Source organism: Charadrius vociferus, unplaced genomic scaffold, assembly GCF_000708025.1.
Source record: "Charadrius vociferus isolate BGI_N301 unplaced genomic scaffold, ASM70802v2 scaffold259, whole genome shotgun sequence".
Lineage (NCBI taxonomy): Eukaryota > Metazoa > Chordata > Aves > Charadriiformes > Charadriidae > Charadrius > Charadrius vociferus.
The window spans coordinates 3,420,021-3,442,026 of NW_009661368.1; the positions used below are offsets into that span (position 1 = coordinate 3,420,021).

Sequence of the window (22,006 nt, forward strand, 5' to 3'; positions counted from 1 at the left end):
GAAGCAAGATGTCCTAATGGCAATTTCTGGGATCCTAAAAATATATATTGAACATGTAGAGGGGCTGCAGGACACTATTTGGTGCTGACCATGAAATGACACTGGTTTGCCCCTGTAAATTTTTTCTTAAGTCCAGTAATAAAACAGCATCCAGCACCATATAGGAAGTATAAAAGTCCTGCGTATGATAGCCCTGTAACAAAACTCAAGCAAAAGCTTCTATTATTGACCACTAGACTTAATCAATTTAATGGAGCATCTGCTTTTCAGTTGTTCTTCCCCCAGTAAAGGATAACTGCTCTTAGCAACCTCATCACGCCATTTATCAGCAAATGACTTCTTTCCGTGCTGGCTGCTTCTTCATGTCTTTTCTTCTATTTTACAGATCTGACACCAACACATATCAGCTGGCAGCCATCACTGAATGCAAGCACACACCATACTGACAGATATGCCAACACTGAGCTGACTGTGAGGCGAGGACAAGCCTTCACTATTACCCTGTACTTCAACAGACCAAGGCAGACTGGGGAGAGCCTAGCATTTGTCACTGAAATAGGTAACGCTCCTTTAGCTTAATCCATGTTCTCACAGAACCATAATCTTTATCCCTTGTTGTTCTCCCCTTATTCTCTTTAGAGTTACATTTTTTCTTCATGTATTTTTAGTGCTTCTTCCCCCGCAATGCGCTCATTTCAAGTGTGAGGTTAATATTGAGACCACACTCTGGAATGGAAACCAATCACCCCTTCTTTCTGGCAGGGCCATCCCCCTCAGAATCTCATCGTACAAAGGCTGTATTTAACCTCTCTGAGGTGGGGGCAAGTGGCTGGAGTGCTGTCCAAGAACCCAGCGAGGCCGGCTATACGAACTTTACAATCTCCAGCCCAGCCAATGCTGTCATTGGACGATACAATCTCATCCTCCAGGTAACCTCAGGGAACAAGATCTTCTCCAGATTCCTGGGGCAGTTTGTGTTACTCTTCAACCCTTGGTGCCCAGGTAGGTACCAACGCTTTTGTTCCTGAACGTAACCGACCTGTTTGCTTTCATGTCTGCCCAGGGAGCTTGCTCCCTCATGCTGTCTCTCTTTGGGTCACCAGTGGCAGCAATCTCAGCTATCTGTTCAGAGATCTGCTTTTACTACATTAAAAAGCTGCTGCCGCACCTCCCCTCCCCAGCCACCCCCTTTACCCTAGTGACACGTGCTACATGGGGTGATATCACAGACTCTTTTTGCAGGACTGAGCAGATCACTTTTTTCTGTAGATGAGGGCTGACAGTGCACGTACTTCTTGGAACTTGAAGCAAGCGTACCGTAACATCCTTGACGTGCACCTAAACCAAGCAAGACTGCTCTTGTAGATGTTAACTGCAAAGACAATAGCTCAACCAACTTTATAAAAAACTGATAGAGGTCTAGAGTGAAAAAGATTGGCATTTCCCCCATCTATCATCACAGGTTGCAAAGGGACACCTCTTGCTCCTCCATTTTTTATTCCTGCAGCCTCAACATGCTGCAGAAGAAATGCAATAATGCAATTTCCTAAACTGAGATTTTGCAAATATGCAATAGTCTAGAAACACAAATTAGACATAAAATATACCGCTCTAGAGTTAAGGGAGCTCTTAGGCAGCCAGGTGACTAAACAGCTTATGAAAGAAGAGAAAAGTAACCACAATCATCCACTATTTTCTTCTGTGACCATATGTTAGTCAAGGGCCACTAACAAATATGTCAAGAGCCAAGATGAAAAAAGCTACTAATTAGCTCAGCATGTCTTGGAAGACAGAAATAATTACAGAAGTATATTCAGGAAACTCAGACTGTCTCTGCATAGACAGTCCTGAGGGGAAAAACCTTCCCAGAACCTCCTGAAAGATCACTTGTGGTGTAACTTCTAATTGACAGAAACCACACTGGCTACATTAAAAAGCTGCTGCCGCACCTCCCCTCCCCAGCCACCCCCTTTACCCTAGTGACATGTGCTACATGGGGTGATATCACAGACTCTTTTTGCAGGACTGAGCAGATCACTTTTTTCTGTAGATGAGGGCTGACAGTGCACGTACTTCTTGGAACTTGAAGCAAGCGTACCGTAACATCCTTGACGTGCACCTAAACCAAAGCAAGACTGCTCTTGTAGATGTTAACTGCAAAGACAATAGCTCAACCAACTTTATAAAAACTGATAGAGGTCTAGAGTGAAAAAGATTGGCATTTCCCCCATCTATCATCACAGGTTGCAAAGGGACACCTCTTGCTCCTCCATTTTTTATTCCTGCAGCCTCAACATGCTGCAGAAGAAATGCAATAATGCAATTTCCTAAACTGAGATTTTGCAAATATGCAATAGTCTAGAAACACAAATTAGACATAAAATATACCGCTCTAGAGTTAAGGGAGCTCTTAGGCAGCCAGGTGACTAAACAGCTTATGAAAGAAGAGAAAAGTAACCACAATCATCCACTATTTTCTTCTGTGACCATATGTTAGTCAAGGGCCACTAACAAATATGTCAAGAGCCAAGATGAAAAAAGCTACTAATTAGCTCAGCATGTCTTGGAAGACAGAAATAATTACAGAAGTATATTCAGGAAACTCAGACTGTCTCTGCATAGACAGTCCTGAGGGGAAAAACCTTCCCAGAACCTCCTGAAAGATCACTTGTGGTGTAACTTCTAATTGACAGAAACCACACTGGAGGGACTGAAATATTTGATGGCTCCTGAACTGGAACACCAGAGTAGCAGTGGTACTCATGAGACCAGGCAAATTGTTCTCAGATGACAACTGATAAAAATTAAGCCATGACATTCCAGTTTAAAACTAATGATTTTGCAGAAGAGCCCTCCAGATTTAATGGACGATGCAATGAGCACTGCCAAACTAAAGGGAGTATCCTTAAAGTAGAATGCTGCTGAATAAGCTCCTGCGGAGTAGAATAGCTCCTTGATCGTGCCAAACAGGAACAGATTCAGTTTGAGGGTACATTCCTGCTATGTTAAGTGTCATAGCGGAAGGGAAGTAGAAAATTTATTTTCTCAGCGAAGGATAAACGGCAGATCTGGTCTGTAAATATGGTTCCACATGGGAGCTTATTCATTAAGCTGGAAAAGGCAGGAATTAATTCATAAACTGTAATATTAGTAAAGAACTACTTACAAGGAAACAGTCAGGACTAGAGATGAAAGGAAAAGCACTGGGCTGGATCCTTATGTGTCATCTGAAAAAACACTCTGATCAAATGGTTCATTACGACGCTGATATGCTGACATTAAGCAGCGTTGTCTCTACACCGGTGGGCTGGGATACCACACAGGAATAACTGGCTGACCTTAGAGGCTGGAATAGTTGAGAAGGGATAAGACATAATAATACAAAATAGAAGACTGTATGTTTAGGGAGGAATAACAATAATTTCAATGGCAGACTTACCAGCTGGAAATCATGAAGAATGTGAAAGTACTTGTTAACTAAAGAATGAGATCAAAGTGAAATGGCCCTGAAAAAGGCAAATACAATCTTAAACTGTATAAGAGGAAACAGTTACTCAGATTTAAATATTAATGCCATTGAATGAGGCAACAAGACCTCATTTGGAATTTTCTTTCAGTTAATCTTTCCTGAACAGGAATTATGAATTAGAACATGTTCAGTGAAGGGTTACTACAATAGCTGAACACATGAAAAGCCTTTTGGACAAGAGAAAGTTTCTAGTTCAGCAAGCCGGGAGCAATTACTTTCAGAAGTTGTGTATCTGAAATACATGCAGAATTTGGGCACAGAAAATACTGATCTCACCGTAATCATAACAAACCAGTAAGCTTATTAAGGCACTAATGTATTTGTTTCAAACCTGTCAATAGAACAAAAGTGATGAAGACATTAATAAAGTCTCTTAAGGAGTTTTAAAGAGAAATCTAACATACTTGCAAGCCAGCCTCTGATAATGATGCATTCTGTCCCAGTGCTATTGAAGGAATGTATAGCTAACTACTAGAATAAAGGGTGCTAATCATAAATTAGATGAATGATCATACACTGCTTATCTATAGCTCAAAAGTGAAAATGTCAATTGTAAAGCTTTAGGGGATAAAATAATATGTATGTTTGAGAACTTTTAGAATGTGTCTTTTTCCCCTAGGTGTCTGATACCTGACACTTGTTTCAGTGGCAAAGATTACATGAAGAAATTACTAGAAGTGTATCTATGTTAGAAAGCATACTTATGTATTGATTAAAAACTATCAATAGAAATTTACACCCTGCATGTTTCTCACTGTGCAAGGATAAACTTTAACTCTAGAATGAGAGGACAGAATAGATTTTTTTTTTTTTGCATTAAAAGGAACTAATTTAATAAAGGATTAGGTCTATAGTGGTCTGTCTTTCTATAATTGTCAAAAAAGAGGACTATTGTGGCTGATTGAGTTTTTTCCTCCTTGTCTTCTGAGAGTAACAGAAGGGGTTGTTACTATTTAGTCATACTTGAAAGGAAAAGATTTGTTGTGGGAGGGTTTTTTCCGTCCTTTTAAACTAATGTTAATTTTGCGCTGACTTATTGGTAGGAATAGTGTTGTTATAAAAAAGTCTAAGTATACTTGTTCAAAGAACTGGCTCTAGACCATTATAATTAAGAGCATATAAACCTTAGAAAAAAGGTGTTCTTCAAGTGATTATAGAAGGACATTTAGATCACTCAGAATCATAAACTCTTAATGCTAGAAGGATCTGAGACAGTTACCTAGTCCCACACCACGCTCTAAGGCAGGTTCAGTTTAGCGCTGAGGTCATTCCTGACAGATTTTGAATTCCTTCTTACTGAGCAGCCATTCGGGAAGCTCCAGTACCTCGCCCAGCAATTCACTCCAATAAAACACTAGCCTTTCCATTAGATTTTTTCCTATTAACTAATCAAATCTTTTTTGCTTTGATTTCAGCATATAACTTCTCATCCTACATACAATAGACACCAAAAACAGATTTTGCCCCCTGCCCCATCCTCTTCACAAAAATTTCTGGCATTGATTACCATTCTTGCCCCGTTCCTCACCCCCATTTTTTTCCACCTTAAATAATTCTGAGTTGATTCATAAGTTATATTTTTCAGGTTTGCTGAGCATTCTCAGTTCTCCTCCCTCTCTTTCCAATTGGGCCACAACGTGAAGTGCAGTACCTGGAACTGCACACAGTTCTCCAGGCCCACGCTGGCCCAAAAGCTTGAGAATCAACAAAGATGATAGTATAAAAATAAACAGTGTGGACAGCCACCACACAAAATACTTATATCATGTGACTGAATTTTTTAAATAAATTGCACAATCTTTTTATTTGCAGGAAGGGAAGGATGGGAAGTTCCTATAGGAAGGTAAAGAAGCTGATTCAATAAAATAGAAAAGCTGATTTTTATATATATTTCCTGAAATCGTGAATCTTTCAGAAAATAATTGTAAACATTATGAAGTGAAACACAGAGCTAAGTAGATATTGCTACCTAAAGAGTGATCAAAACAACAACCTAAACCTCTGTGGGGAGCCCACACTTCCACAGGGAAACCAATGAGTAACTGAAAGTGAAGGGTTGAGCGGGGTATCCTAATCGCATTTCCGATAGCACTTTGCATTGGGCAAGGAGAGATCTTCATTTAGGAATCTTACAACAAGACAAACACAACTGGTATACAGAAAAATGTCAAACATGTGATTCTTTTCAAATGTCTATTCTACTTCTAACTACCCAGAGAAGGCAGAGCAATCCAGTGAGTGAGCCTGGACTTTTCTCAGTCTTCCTCACAAAAATACAGCGTACAGATAGGGGACATTTAGATAATACACAAAGGCTATAATAAAATTAAGGAAAAAAGTTATAGTAGTATAATATGGATTCCCCCCCTCCCCTGGCCATATACAATAGCAGCCTTTTTCACTGAACTGCACATCTTCAGGGAGCTAGAACAAAGTGTTTTCCAAATAGTAGTTTTCTCCTTGTTAAATCAAGATACAAATGTTTTTGAAAGGTCATTAGTATTCTCAGATTTAAGCATAAAAGCATGCCCAACTTGTTTTTCAGGTGATGCTGTCTACATGGCTAATGAAAGCGAGAGACAAGAATATGTTCTAAATGAAAATGGAATAATCTTTGTGGGCAATGCAAAGTACATTGAAGCAAGAGGATGGTACTACGGACAGGTAAGCCATATGGAATTCATTTGGGCTCTTATTTTGTCTCCAATAGCCTTTTCTCTTATCATTTGCCTCTCTGATAGGTATGCTTATTCAGATAAAACCCGAACAAACCTGGCTAGCCTTACTTGTGGTTTGCTCACTGTGTGCCTCACGGGACTTTGGGCTGAGAGATGGTCTGGCACAGCACTGCAGCTAGGAGTGATTTCTACATAGGCTTGAAGCTCATGGTACAAGCGTGGACCTCATCTGTGACCAAAACATCCACAGTACAAGTGACAATATACTTGTGTGGCTCCAACGCACCCACTATTTTTTTGTCATGCAGTTACAATGAGCCAGAACCGACATTGACATAGACTGGTTTGGGTGGGAAGGGACCTTTAAAGGCCGTCTGGTCCAACCCCCCTGCCATGAGCAGGGGCATCTTCAACTAGATCAGGTCGCTCAGAGCCCCGTCCAACCTGACCTTAAGCATTTCCAGGGATATAGCTCAAGAGAATCTAATAGTTTTAGGTTTACTGCAGTCATCTCTTCTGATGGCAAAAGGCATCCTCCTAGATTTCTGCTTTATTTAGTTAGCCCTGTCTCTAGCCAATATTGCAGTATGAACTGCATACTCCTGGCTTTGTGCCTCGCTGTCCCTATCATCTTTGGGCTGCAATATCTTAGAAAGGAGGAACTGCAGTAGAATCTCTTCTAATTCTGTTTGTGAAACTATCTATTTTCTTAAAAAATTATCTTATCTGATCACAGTTTCAAGATCAACTTCTAAACATCTGTCTCACCATGCTTGATCTGAGCCTGTACTACCGTCAGGACGCAGCCATCGACGTATCCCGAAGAGGAGATCCTAAATATGTGGGCCGAGTAATCAGTTCTATGGTAAGAAATGGACAAATTCATTTGAATTCCACATGCTTAAGCAGAAAGCATTAGTTATACCACTGAGACTCAGCCACCTGCACCTTAAGCAATATAATTAGCTAGATATGGTGCGTTACACACAATTGATTTTGTGCATTCTCTCCATTGGCCTATTTTTAGATCAATGGAAACGATAATGATAATGGAGTTCTCCTGGGAAAGTGGCAAGGAAGTTTCCATTCACATGAGAATCCGTCCAGATGGGACGGCAGTGTGGTAATCCTCCAGAAATGGCGTCAGGACAAATACAAACCTGTCCAGTATGGGCAGTGCTGGGTTTTTGCAGGCGTGATGTGTACAGGTAAGCTTTAAGAATAGAGGACTGTGGTGAAATGGAGGTATTTGTGACCTCTGGTTTTATCAAAACTACAAAGCAATGAATTCTACAAGAGGAATAGCGATCTGAAGACTGCAAATACTGAAGAATTACAAAATATTTAGACACAACTTTTTTTCTCAGGTATTTGTAATCACTGAACTAAAGCTGTGTGTGGTTTTTGTTTGTGTATGTTTGTTGGTTTTTTGGTTTATTTTTTTAATATATTTCAGTTCTGAGGTGCCTGGGGATTCCAACTCGTTTGGTTTCAAACTTTAACTCTGCCCATGATGTGGATAGAAACCTGAGCATTGATAAGTACTATGACAGCTCTGGAAAAAGTCTTAATATCGGCAAGGATTCCACATGGTAAATATAATTCTTTGCATCTCACTAATAATTAGAGAGAAGATTTATGAGACTTAAAACCATGAACACTTGTAGTACAAAAGCAACTGAGTGGATGAAATTTAATACAAAAATCTAAATGAATACACTAGACATCCATTTGGAACGAAAACATACTTCATGGTTTTGAGATAAGTTACTTCAACCAACCAACACAATTTTTTGCAGTCCCTGGCCTCAAACAAGTTGCAACTTTCTTTAAAAAAATATGGTTCCATTGAGAATGTAGCAGTTTCCAAGGCTGTTTTAATTATTGACACCTAACCAGTTTGTTCCTGATAACGCAGCTCTGTACCTTCCATGCTCTTAGCTGGTTTACTGCTGCCATAACTTTCTGTCATCACACAGCCAAAGCCTGCGTTTCTCAGCCTGTCATCCTCCCCAGGTAGATGGGAGCCTCCACAAGAAGTTTTCCAGCACTCCCTTAGCTACACCTTCCCTCTGTGGGAGCTGAAAAAGAGAGACAATCCCAACACTCTCCCGACTCGGTTGTGGGACATGGTAGTGCAGTGCTGTAAACTGCAAGTGACCCATGATCATCAATCAAGCCTCAGAATTTGGGTAGCCAAAGAGACATGATATTCTTTAAGTAACATCATTTTGTACTCTAGTTGCCCTCCAGTTTTAAAGTCTTTACTCTGCAGCCACTTCACTTCTCAGGAATTGAACTAACTAGGCCCCAGGGTGTATCATCTAGCTCAAAGTCTCTGTGCACACCAGAGTTCACCAAAAGTATCCTCTTTACTTACTCTACTGCCTTTCACTTGGGCGTATGGGGTTGAAGGATATGGGAAGTCTTTCACCCCTTCACTTCCTTAGAAGCGTTAGCCTATGAACAAAATTCAGCCATCAGGTCTTCTTTTCTGGGTCCTCCTGTGACCTACGTTTTCCCAATCTTTCATGCTATCCTTTGCTTTCAGAGTTTGTGGAACTCATTACCCCGCATGCTGTTAAAAACAAAGCTATAAAGAGTTTTTAAACAGGACAGAAGAGATTCACAGAGAATAAGATGACTAACAACCATTAAACCCGGTGGTCTGAATGTAACGTCTAATTTGGAAAGTCCCTAATTCTCTGACAGAAATCATAGCGCATATCAGGGGAAGGGTCATTCTATTCATGTGCTGTTCTTATCTCTTTTCTAAACATCTGCAGCTGCGCACTACTATAGATGGACTACCGGACATTTTATCTGACCCAGTATAGCCATGTGAAGTTCCTATTTAAATGAAGCATTTGCCACATGTGAGGGTTACTGAACCCAATTGCCAAATGTTGCCTGTATCCACAGCTTAAATCCTTCACATTGCTCCCAAAGCGAGCTGCTGACAGCTATAATCTCTTCCTCCCTGCCCTGAGGTCTGCACCTCAAAAGCAGGCAGAAAATCTCTCCTTTGAAAGAGGTAGTGAGTTGCTGTAACTGGACAGCTTGTGTCACATCTTAGAGACTCCTTAAAAAAACAAAATTCCCTGCTCCTTTAGAACTAGAAGTTTGTATGGCTCTATATTACTATGCTTTCTAGACATTGTTCTTTGTCTCCAGGGATTATCACGTCTGGAACGAAAGCTGGTTCATTCGCCCAGACTTGGGAGGATCATACAATGGATGGCAGGTTTTAGATGCAACTCCACAAGAACAAAGCAGAGGTAACAGTATAAGTTCTTAGCATGACTTCACATTCCTTCTCCAAACTGAGCACGACTAATGAAGTTTGACTTTTTTTTCCGCATGTTTTAGGATTATTTCAGTGTGGCCCTGCTTCTGTCAGAGCCATCAAAGAAGGTGATGTAGACTTGGATTACGACACCTTGTTTGTGTATACGGAGGTGAATGCCGATTGCAACAGGTGGATTGTATACAATGATGGAACCAAGAAAAGAGTTTATTGTGATACTGAAATAATTGGAAGGTTTATCAGCACCAAAGCTGTGGGCAGCAATTCCCGTGTGGATGTCACATCCAATTACAAATATCCAGAAGGTAAAGGAATTATCACAGATTATTCTCCTTGTTATCACAATTACCTCCTACTGAATTCTCGGTGCTAGGAAACTAGCATAAGTAACCTGTTTTGTTTGAGCCTCCCTCCCCTTCCTTCAGAAAATATTTCTGCCAGTATTCTCCGACTATTTTCTTAATACAATGGGTTGTAGATTTCTGCTTTTGTGTATTTCGTAGTTTCCTTATTAAGACACAATACCAAATATACATTAGTCCTTTACACGAGTTCAAAGTGTAATATACACACAAAACAGCTATAAAATATGTTTTATTACCTAAGGCAGACGAACTCTCAAGCTGTCATACCAAAAAGTCTTAAGACTGAGTCCATCATGTATCACAAGCTGTGCACAGGTCTGTAGTATGGGAAATTACAGATTAGTAAGTACTATTTTTCTGGCATATCTGGCAGAGGGAGCGGGTACCAATCAAACCACTAATCCAAAACCTTAAACTCCAGTCCTCTAACACTAGACATCCATCTCCCACGTGCCATCGTGCTCAGTCTCTCTCAGCAAGTAAATTCTTTCTTGCTTTGTCCATTCCAACTCCTTGTCTGTCCTTTTGAAGACCCCATAACATCCCGCTCAATCAGCCTCCTCTCTCTGCATAAATTCACCGAGTTACGCTCCCCCGTGCTTCTGCTCTGACATCCAGCCATCAGCTCCCCGGCCGTTCAGTTGTTATGTGCTTGCCCTCCCGGTGGACTCAGTCGCCACGTTAGTTGATTCTGGAAACAAAACTACTAGGAAACAGTAAAGGGACTAAGTGCCATTTGTCTGTACTTTGCAAACAAAGCAGCAAAGGTTGAGAACTGCATAGCCATATGTTTGCAGGAATATTTTTATCTTCCCTCAAAAACTTGGTACCTATATCTTTTCATCTTTTTGTTTGTTTGTTTATTTAGGGTTACAAATTTCATATAATAGTTTGTTTAATGTTTGTGGCTCAAAGTAAAAAAAAAAAAGAAAAAAAAAAGAAAAAAAAAAGAGGAAGATGTATTTCACCCTTTCCTCTTCTAATTTTGCTATTCAGAATCAGTGGCCATATTTCAATACTTCACTCACCCAGGTTTTAGTGCAACCGTATTTAATACAGAGACTGGTTATCATCAGATTAGCGAAGTAACACTTATCACACCACTGCATGTTCTGACCAAGGGAGAAAAAAAACTGGCATCCTAAACAATTACAAATGCACCATATTTCAGTGACTTATTTTACATATTTTAGTGACTTATTCACATATTACACGCTTACTACTTTCCTGTGAAAAACCTGAACAGAGGCCTAATGAAAATATGAGTAACTTTTAGGTATTGCATATTGCTGAGTGCTGCAGAGCAGACACCCTACATCATTCTGAAAGCCTTTACACAGAGAAGGCGCAATGGCAACAAAAATGTGAATTTTACTTGGTTCTCTCCTTTGACCAGGTTCTTCTGAGGAAAGACAAGTTTATAAAAAGGCCTTGGCAAAGATATTTGGATCAAACATCACAGAAGGACGCACAGAATCTCCAAGGGAAAGACCTTCAGAGACTATGAGAAACCCTGGAATCTCCGGGAAGTTCAAGCTGGCTGAACCTCCAGTGTTTGGCAAAGACATTACCCTACTCTTAATTCTCAATAACCTGGCTTCTGACCACAAGACTGTGAAGGTGGACATGAGTGCGTCAACTGTCCTGTACACACGGAGAACAGTGACAGAGATCCTGAAGGCAAACACTTCCGTGGAACTGGGTTCTAAACAAGGTAACTTTCAATGTCCCTAATGAGCCAATATAGCCCTCCTCTTGGCCACATGAAGGCAACTGGCAGGAAGAAACATCGGTATCATATCTATATCAGCCTTGGAGCCCATCTACTTGCTCCATCTCTTTATAGCATTTTTTATGACTACATTTTACAAGATTTTTTTTCCTTTCCTCTGAAAACTTTCACTAGTTCAACCAGGAATTGAAGGTCTCATGAACTGCTTTACAGAAGGCTACATTTATATCATAGCTCCAGAAGCAACACTATATACATATGTCTGCGTGTGTCGTGTGTATACACACACACGGGTGTGTGTCTGTCTGTGGTGATTATTACATGTATAGGAACACATCTTACACTTTTAAATAAGAAAAGGCGGATGTATGCTTTCTGGCACTCAACAGGCAACACTTCAATAGAAATTAACTAGGACAAAGGTTAAAAGTTACAGTAGAACTTCTCTGTCTCTTTCAAAGAGTCAAAGCTATTAAAACTATTATAGAGATCTTTTTCACCCCCAGGTGAAAGCAAAGATAAACATTTTTTCCATACACAGCAAAAAAGTTGTAGGCCTACAGCAATAAGCAGCTGACCAGGTCACTTGAAAAGGATCTCTGTGAAGCCTGACCCAAACTTTCTTCTTGACTGAGGTAAAATGAATAGGATACAAGGAGAGAATAGATCAAAATGGTTATACCTCTAATTATAAGAAACACAGAGGGACAGGGATTCAGTGAGAGGCAGATGCATAGATTCCCTCAGTTTCAGGCCAAAATCCTCTATTTAAAACTGTAAGGGGTCAAACGAGTTACAGTAGCAAAGGATCACCAGAAGAAAGAAATACACAACTGGTCTCACAAGGAAGAAATATAAACAGATTCTGTCTTATCTTTTGTTCTCTTCGATAATTTCAAAACCCCTCATAATGACTCTCTTTTCTTTAGCATTCTTTGAGAATGTAATGGTTCCTAAATATGTGTCTGAATTCCAGGGAAACATATCCGGTTAAAGATTCCTTATGCTTATTATGGAAAATACCTGACTACTGACAAAAGGATCCAAGTTACTGCTTTGTGTGAAGTCCTGCACAGGCACGGACTAAAGCTGCTGGTGGAGAAGACAATCATTTTAGAGGACACAAACATTATCATTAAGGTAAACAATTCTCTCCCTGATGTCCTAAACAGACAGAAAGAACTAAAGAGTTTTTCTGGAGCTCAGATCTTAAGATGTGAATTTGGGGATAGATGCATTGATTTAAGCTGCAATTTCAGATGTTGCTCTAAAATTCTGCCTGCTTAAATTGAAAAAGTAAGCACTGGAGAGACCAGTTTTGAATCTTTGCCTGAATCTGCCCCCCAGTTCTTCAGAACAGCTCTGTTGCCTTCTTTCTTTCTTTCCCAGTCACATGCCACTGCTTTACATTCACAGAACTTGTTTTCATTTCTTCTGTATTCTAGTTATTGGCAAGTGCTTTAAACAACTTCACCCACTTCTGAAATACAGACTTAATCCCTTAATTCTAATCTATGTTAGGGCCAGTTTATATTGTTTTAACATTTTCATCCTAAGCAATGATGTGCCAAAAAAAAAAAAAAAAAAAAAAAAAAAGGACACAGCAACCCAAAGATCAGACAGGTTAATGAGATGTGCCTGTATAGTCAGGGCTCTATTTCACTAAAATGGTGCACAAAATATTGCGTACAGCTTGACGGCACTATTTAGCTAATCCATATCCCGTACTAGGGAAGGCATCCCAACTGTCAGTTAAATCTCAGTGCTCCTAAAATAGCTCATTCATCCTCAAAGGCGAGAGGTGCTCTGCTTTACAGTCCGACTGAAGTCTGACTCCAGGAAAGTGTAAAACAGTGAATGACCAGAAATGTGCCTTTGTCATTTAGATTCCCCGGCGGGTTGTAGTGAACAAAGCTGTTAATCTAGAGATCTCATACGCCAATCCCCTCCCTGAGCCCGTGAGCCGCTGCGTACTACTCGTGACTTTGATGAATCAACAGGTCAAGATACAGTAAGTAAAAGCTGTAACATTTACTCAGTACTTCTAACATGACCTAATGTCTAATTTCTCAGTAAGAAAAAAAAATCATGCTTGAATTGTCTTTTTCATATTTCCTATTTATGAAAATAAAAATTCCACTAAATATATATTAAGATATTATGATTTCTCAATAATGTATTATTTTTTTCCCCCCACATAGGAACTTCTTTAACAACTAAAACCTGCTAATGGTCTTCCTTCCTGGGAAAGCAAATGAGCATATCGAATTCTTTTTTGTCTCTGATATTTATTCCACAGCTTGCCTTTGTGTTTGTTTTTATACAGAGTACCCTAATACTACAGAAATAGGTCTGAGCTAAAGCAAATAAAACACTGCCATAGCTCCCCTCATTTCAGCCCAAACAAAATGTTGCTCTGCTCTCCTTTAAAGTAGGAGAAAATCATGCCTTTTTCAGAGTATAAGAGCAAAATGTTCTATTGCTTTTTTCCTTTCCTCTCGACTCTGCTGCTTTATGGATTAACTCAGCATCGAGCCGTTCTTATTTCCTAAAGCTTGTTTTATTATAAAACAGCCTGACTTGCTGTAGCACTGAAATATTTGGACATAATAATCCATAAAAATATGGAAAATGTTATTCCAGTGGAAGACTAAACCTCCCCCCAATTCGGGGTTGGTCTAGATGATCTCCAGAGGTCCCTTCCAACCCTGACCATTCTGCGATTCTGTAATTTAGGCCAAAAGGAGACACAAAACAAAGCACCCTGGCCATTAGAAAAATCATATTGTTGCCAAAGTGGATATGAACCAAGCAGGCATCAGAGCGCTGACCTTTGACAACAGTTTTCCTATTCTGAGTTTGTGTTGACCATCCAAACGTGTACCCGGCCCTAACACAGAGGCATGATGTAGCACTTCTCATTTCCATCAGTCTATTCAAGAGTAAATTAAGACGGTACTATCTTTTCTCATTTCTTAGTCTACACAAAGCCTCAAACCCCAGGTAATTCTCAGAAACCAAGGCTGGGTCTCAGTAGCTGTTGGTGCCTTAGCTATCATGCAGTCCTGCTTCTTGGCAATCTCAAAGAAAGACAATGCAAGCCTGAATTAATTGAATTTTTTTTTTTTTCTTTTCTCTCCAGTCTGGCACAACTGGGACCGAGGGAGAGATCAAAAATTTATTTTGAATTCACACCTCGCAGGGCTGGGCCCTTACAGCTGCAAGTAGACTTCTCTTGTGACAAGTTTTCACATGTTAAGGGATTTGTAACCATTGCAGTCGCACGTGCATAATGTGATGGAATCAATCTCCTATTTCAGCACTAACATGGCAAGATGTTCTCCAGTGTATAGGGACCGTGATGACTGCAAGAAACTTTCCACAAAAATTGGTGACCTCTTACATTGCAATAGAATCAAGTCTTCTGCTCTCACAGTGCTTAATTACTTAGTCTCTAATTGTATTTCTTTTTTTTTGTCCTCTTGTCTAGAAAAATAAAGCCCCTTCCTTGTAGAAGTAGTTTCACTGTTTTATCCAATCTCATTGTATTAAGCTCCCAGTTTTAACTTTTTGATCAGATAATTAATACAATCCCTTTATGACCACATTCTAATTCTCAGCAATAAATAAAAATTATTCCTATAACTGTATTCTTTTGTAATGAGTTGTACATTCCATGGAAATACAAGAAATCACAAGATTGAGGAAAGTTCTTTTTCCTTCATTTAAAAAGTTTCTTACCTAAAAAGCCAGAACATTTCCTCCATTGTTCATTTAATGTCTGTATTTTGTGACGCCTGTAACTCTGAACGGGGAGGAAAAAAGCCTACGAAGGCTGGGAAAAGTAATGTTTGGGTTTCACTATAACAATATTTCTGTAGCCTGTGGGCATAGGCCTGTCACAGAGCAGACAACACATCTACATATTCAAATCTGTAACTTAATTCCTATGTAACGCGACAGAGTCCCAAGCACCTCGAAGCACAGGGAAGAGTCTTGCATTAATGCGGAAGTCCAGCAACACAAGGTAACTAACACGTTCTGCCCACCAGCGGAAGGTCACTGGAGACCAAGAACACATTTGTCTTCCACCCTTCCCAACGCGAGTCCTTCCCAGGCAGCCCCCGCTCCACACCGCCGTCTGCGTACAGGTGCCTCTTTTGTGGGTTCCCCATCCCAACGCCGCCAGGTACCCACTCTCACCCAAAATGCGTTTTTAAGTAGCCTTAAGGATTCTCCGTTACCGCAGGTAACGCTGCCTCTCCCGGGACTGCCCTGAAAGCCGATGACTGACGGGGCACAGTAACCACCCGGCCACGCTTCGGGAGTAGGGCGCGAGGCAGTAACGGTGTACAAACGGCTCTGCCAGGCCAGAAGATTTAGATTTGTTGTCCGACTTAGAAATGTTTAAAGCAGGACTACTGAGGCCAAAATTCTGAACCACAGAGCTGTCGGGATTTCAACGTGGACATCTTTTGTCTGACAAGTGATAATATTTCATAGAATCATAGAATAGTTTGGATTAAGCGGGACCTTTAAAGGTCATCTAGTCCATTTCAGACGCATCCAGACACGATCACAAATTCCTACTGAAAAAAATACACAAGAAACCATAACAAAACAATTTGGATCCCTTTTTTAAAATTAAATTTAAGCTGCAGGTAGTTAGTTTGCCTTTTTGGTTGCAGGCAATTTTGATATAAATGTGGAAACAAAGCAGAAAACAACAACAGACCAAAAAAAAAAAAAAAAGACATAACATAGAAGTGTAGAGCTGAGGAAAATGAGGGATCACCCATTACTCCCCTGTCACAGTCCACTGAGAGTTCAGTGAGTTCGGCGTGCGACCTCCTCTCAGGACAAATTGGCAGGGTGAGTTTCTAGACCAGTTGTGACACAGGACGAGGGAGGAGTGAGCATGAGGGAGCTTCAAGAGCGGAGCAGAGTGTGTCTGTAATTAGAGCGGGCAGGGCTCACACCAGCAGAACAGCTCGGCAGCTTCCCCCAGGGCCCAGCGCAAGATGCTGTGCCAAAGAGCTACAGAGAATCACGTGCATGTATTACGAACGTCAACCTATACACAAAAATGATTAAAAGCGGAGGCAGCCTTAAACACTCCTCTGTACGTCTCGGAAATCCCTGATGCACGGGTGGCTGCATAACGATGCCCTCTCAGCGGGATGTGCTGCTGCTTATGTAAGAAATGCATATTATAGGTGATCACGGCAGGAACGGAGGATGAGACTTTCACAACTCTGTATGCTTCCAAGAAAGAATGAATTGTATGCAGTTATGTGAACGATCTTCAGTCAGACCTGCCTTAAAAAAAAAAAAAAAAAAGTGGTTTATACTATACAAAGTCACGGTTAGTGAGCAGCAGAAACGCTATTATAGCTCTACTTAGATCACTCCATGTCCCGTACATCCATGTTTTACGATGTGTATATTTGTCTAACTGCCCTCTGTACATACAGTCTCCAAAAACCTAAACTGACACAAACCAAACCATGCAAAATTAAGTTTCTTCTGTCTATGTAAGACTGTATTTCCTTCATTAGATCAAATTTGGGATGTTTTCCTCTCTTAATAGTTAAGACACCAAGATAGTGTTTATCATCTTTCCTCAACCATTCACCAGCTTTAAATAAGCATAATTAGATTCAAGATTGTGCAATTAAAGCAGTCATAAGTAGATGCTTACGTAGGACACCACTACAAAAACAGTAACTAGCAACTACAGGTCACACCCAGCTTGTATAAACTCTAGTTTATGTAGTGAAGTCAAGAGTCCTAAGTCTTTCGTTACTCCTGCTGGTGGAAGAGGATTCAGAATGTTCTTGCACACTTTTGCATCCATAACCTGAGCTACGCAGGAGTGTGGAAAAGAAGAAAGAAACCTTATGGCGGGTAAGTTAAAAATAGACTGATGGCTCCAGACATCACTCTTCCAATACAGATGAGTGACATTTGCTGAAGAAATAGGATAAGTTACATTTAGTTGTCTTGGCAATCTAGCCCTTTTTAGGTTAAATGCATTTTTGGGTTATTCTACTAAAACTGATTTTATTTTTCCTTTTAATATCATGGGTCTTGAACATATTCTTTTGTCCTGTAACATAGAAAAATAGGATAGAAAAATCTTTTCTTACTCTATCCATTAACTACTCTACACAGTGCTCTTGCAGCCACACTGTTGGCCGGTGACTTGGGCATCGAACTGCCACATAGAAGTCCCAGGCTCTAATGTCAAATGGATGTCTGGCCTCAGACAGGTCACTTTGTGGCCTCTGGACTCCCACGTTCACCTCCCTACGAAGTGGCTGTGTTATCCTGCACGCTGCCTTGGTGAAGTGCAATCCCAGTACTCATGTATTATATTGCACTTGCTCTCCACTCTCATGCTGACTGCAAAGCTCTCTAGTTAGAAAGTTGGGCCATACAACACACACACAGAGTCTATCTACAATTTAGCCTAAGGATTTTTTTCTGTTATAGCTTCAGCTTTCTGTCAGAGGCAACAGCAAGAACCCTGTGTATATAACAATCAGCATTTTTAGCAGCGACCATTGATTCTGCAGACTTGCTTATGAGCATGCTGCCAATGTCTATCCATGAGGGGACAAACACACAAACAACTTTTTAGAAGTTTGTCCAATTGCACGTTGGCAGGATTATTCAAAATATTTTTTTTGCAACAGAGAAATACTGAAGGCAGAAAAATAAATGATAAGATTTAAATTGAAACTGTGAAGATCAAAAAGAGAAATTTGAAGTACACATGGACAAAAGACTGGTATCGGGCTTTATTGTGTTCTTGCCACATATACAAACTATTTTTTGCTGATCTCCAGCACACATTCACTGGAAACGCTTGTGTAATCGTGGACTTTGCAAGGCAAACCAAGCTATTAAAGCAGCAAATTCTTAGAGCTAACCAATGCTAACCACTGCCTTCTTTATCTTCCTACTTCTCCAGGTGTCCCCTCTTGCTCTGTTGTACATCTTGTCTTTGCCTGCGACATTCCACTCTGAAAGTCTCAGCAGCACTAAGAGTTTAACTCTTAAAAGTCAGAGTCCCCCTCCTGTCGAATCCACGGCTCAGCTGCTATTAAATCCTAGAGTGCTACATTTTTATTTGCAGATATGCAAAACGCTCTTAGTTATCTCCATCACTGCACAACTGCTGATGCGCTGCCTGCCCGCCCCGACGAGCCCGAGCCTTTCACTTGCCCGGTTCCGGATACACAGCGGTGGGACACACACGGGCAGTGTTGCAAGGCTAACTTCTTTCCAGACTCTGAGCCCAACTGCCCTTCCCAAATATGTTCTAATTTACTCTTAAATTAGAGGACTTGATGTTAAGAATGCTGTTTTCTGTAGGCCCTTTTCAGTTAAACGTATTTAAGCCGGGAAAACAAAGCGATGATGCAAGCCAGAAACTTTCTAGACATTTTACACCGCCTGACTCAAACATCACACTCCTATCAAGGGAATTTTTTTTCCTCCAGGTGACATATCTGAAACATGACCCTTCAATTAACTGAAAATAAACTTGTTTATGCTCACAGACTACAGAAATGCAACTTGCTCCAGGCCCTTACTGCAGCCTCAGAACTCCACGTGCGCATTTGTGTTTCTTCCAAAAAGCTGAAAAATTAGTATAATTATGACCACATTAAGACTTCACAGAATAGAATTCGGTGCTGCAAACGCAGCAGAAAACTCAAATCCCGCCCTCTCTCTTTCCATAGTGGAACCCTATAGATTCCCTCAGGTACGAATCTCATTCCAAGTGATTCAAGGTGCTGCTAAACCAAGTCCTGGAGCTTCGTTCAGTGAAAGGGTGGAAGTGTTGCTTACAGCACCATTAGTCTGCAAAAGGTTAACACGCCAGGAAATTTTCTTCAAGTGAAATTCCTCTGGAATATCATACTGGGGAAGGGCACTTCTCAAACACGTGTGTTCATAGAGGGATGTGTATTTTTTTCTACTTTGTTTTTGCTTGTTCTTTGGGGTTTTTTAATTGATCAGGGAACAAGAAGATTTGAAAGCTTTTATAATCTGTGCTTCAGTGTCCCATTTTAAGTAGTGGGCAACCTACCATGATACAACAGAGCAACCCATAGCACTGGCTCAAGATACACCACTCCTAATCCTACCATCTGTCCTCTGCTGGTTATCTTTTTCCAACAGAGTGTGAACTAACACTCACCTTCAAGCAACAAGACTGTAAATTAACTGAGATACGAGATACACAACAAGATAACGTGCAAGAGTGACAATGAAGACACTAACCTTCTATTCATCATCTCTCATACAGGATTTCCAGGGTCAGGCATGCACTTGCTCACGAGAGCTTTAATATTTCTTTCTGTACATCTGGAAAGCATTCTGGGAACTAGAAATCCCCCCAGAAAAAGAGCAGGAACACAGTGGAACAGAACAGCCTCTTCAAATTTTAGCAAAGCCTTATCTAAATACAATAGGGCCTAAATACAATGGGGTTTTTATTTTTAAAATCAAAGATGAATTCTCTGAATGGGTATATTTTCTGTCTCTGAAAGATGCCTGCAGAAAAGATATTTTAGCTGTTCCTCCAAGTTATTTACTTTGCAGTTTTTCATAATCACAGTGGATTTTTCTGTTTTCCTAGAGTATATAACTCCAGCTATATATAAACATAATAAAATTACTACATTAAACAAGCTGAAAAGACGTGCAAGTTTGAAGGAACAATGTTTTTAATTAACTTTCCGTGTATCTTTCTAGCCCTGAAAATAGCAAATGTCAACTGGCAGTCCAAACTAAATAAAGCTGCACACCACACCTCTGATTACAGCAGCACAGAAATAATCTTGAGGAGAGGACAGGCCTTCAGCATCACTCTGAACTTCCAAACAGCAGTACAACCTGAAGACAACTTGACCTTTATTGCAAGCACAGGTAATTGCCCCATGGCACTCACCTCACATCCAAGTCACTCCAGCTCCAAAACGCTAGTGCCTTGCAGCTCTGCATGGTCACAGAATAGTCAGGGCTGGAGATCATTCAGTCCAAAGCCCCTGCCAGAGCAGGGTCACCTACAACAGGTTGCGCAGGACGGCATCCAGGTGGGTTTTGAGTGTCTCCAGAGTCAGAGACCCACCACCTCTCTGGGCAGCCTGTGCCAGTGCTCTGCCACCCTCAAAGAAATGAAGTTCCTCCTCATGCTCAGATGGAACTTCCAATGTTCAAGTTTTTGCCCATTACCTCTTGTCCTTCCCCAAATCGTTAAGCTTTATCCTCTGTTACTCAGGATTCATTGTCCTTTTAGGCTTAGGAGCTCCCATTTTAAAGTTCAATCTGTACCATAAGGCAATAGACAGTTAAGGTAATAATTAACAGAAAGGTAGGTGCCATCCTAATTCTGAAAACAAGCCTGTCTCTCTGTTCCTAAGGTCCTGTCTGCAATACCGCAGGTTGTCTTCATTCTGTGGTCCCTGAACATTTTGCAGCTCTACCTCCCACAGACCACCATCCCCCATTCATCTCCTCTCCTGACTCTTTACTTCACCTGTTTAAACTCCCTTTGATTAACTTCATGTGTTCCTTATTACTAGGACACTCTGCAGGACCCCATTCATAAGGGTCCTATCTGCGTCTTCCTAAAAGCCTTCTCCAAAAAAATTCTCCTGGCAGCTGCTAACTCTTAGTGAAATGTGTACTAAAATGTGTGGCTCATCCTGCCAATACGTTTTTGAACTGTCAGGTTTTCAGGACAACAGGCTTGTCTCCTCACTTGTCTAGAATGCTAATGGGCATACTCCCTTTTACTGGGTTGTGCAGTAACACAGAGGGCTGCGTGGTACGATTCTACGTGTTGGAGCACAGCTAGTTTATGCTGAATAAGCATTTGATTTAATAAGCCACAATCTTTCAATGTAGTAATTAAAAAGAAAAAAAAAAAGGAATTGAGATCATCACTGACCCCAAGTTTGTCACCTGCAGCTGTCGCTCATAATTGCTGTCCCTGTTTCCTCCGGCAGGACCATCTCCAGCAGAATCACAGCAGACCAAGGCCATATTTAGCATTTCTGAGGAGAGCGCCAGTGGCTGGAGCGCAACCCACGAGCCCAGCGAGCCCAGCTGCACGGACCTCACCATACTCAGCCCAGCCAATGCTGTCATCGGACGATACAAACTCAAACTCCAGATGGTTTCTGGCAACAAGGTCTCTTCAACACTCCTCGGCCAGTTTGTGCTACTCTTCAATCCCTGGTGTCCAGGTACGTTTTGATGTATCCTGTCCTTCAAATAACTCATTGTCTCAGTCAGGAAATCTGGGTGTCACAGTAAACAATGTACCTGACAGTCACAGCTACAGGAAGGTATTTTTTTTTTTTTTGCTCAACATCA

The 22,006-nt window shown here is 40.8% G+C and overlaps 2 protein-coding genes across 2 annotated transcripts in view; both read left to right on the forward strand.

Moving 5' to 3' along the window:
• The window catches only part of LOC104293950 (protein-glutamine gamma-glutamyltransferase 6-like), a 16,492-nt gene extending 1,588 nt beyond the window's left edge, over positions 1 to 14,904 (forward strand). Inside the window, exons 2-13 of the mRNA XM_009893504.1 lie at positions 386 to 559; positions 763 to 1,002; positions 6,075 to 6,193; positions 6,944 to 7,072; positions 7,235 to 7,415; positions 7,664 to 7,799; positions 9,382 to 9,485; positions 9,577 to 9,819; positions 11,276 to 11,593; positions 12,588 to 12,751; positions 13,498 to 13,622; positions 14,754 to 14,904. Coding sequence (XP_009891806.1) covers positions 386 to 559; positions 763 to 1,002; positions 6,075 to 6,193; positions 6,944 to 7,072; positions 7,235 to 7,415; positions 7,664 to 7,799; positions 9,382 to 9,485; positions 9,577 to 9,819; positions 11,276 to 11,593; positions 12,588 to 12,751; positions 13,498 to 13,622; positions 14,754 to 14,904 — 2,084 coding nt within the window. The remainder of the gene's footprint in view (positions 1 to 385; positions 560 to 762; positions 1,003 to 6,074; positions 6,194 to 6,943; positions 7,073 to 7,234; positions 7,416 to 7,663; positions 7,800 to 9,381; positions 9,486 to 9,576; positions 9,820 to 11,275; positions 11,594 to 12,587; positions 12,752 to 13,497; positions 13,623 to 14,753) is intronic.
• A 2,607-nt stretch (positions 14,905 to 17,511) lies between these two features.
• Positions 17,512 to 22,006, forward strand: part of TGM6 (transglutaminase 6) — a 15,754-nt gene continuing 11,259 nt past the window's right edge. Inside the window, 3 exon segments of the mRNA XM_009893506.1 lie at positions 17,512 to 17,518; positions 20,381 to 20,554; positions 21,637 to 21,914. Coding sequence (XP_009891808.1) covers positions 17,512 to 17,518; positions 20,381 to 20,554; positions 21,637 to 21,914 — 459 coding nt within the window.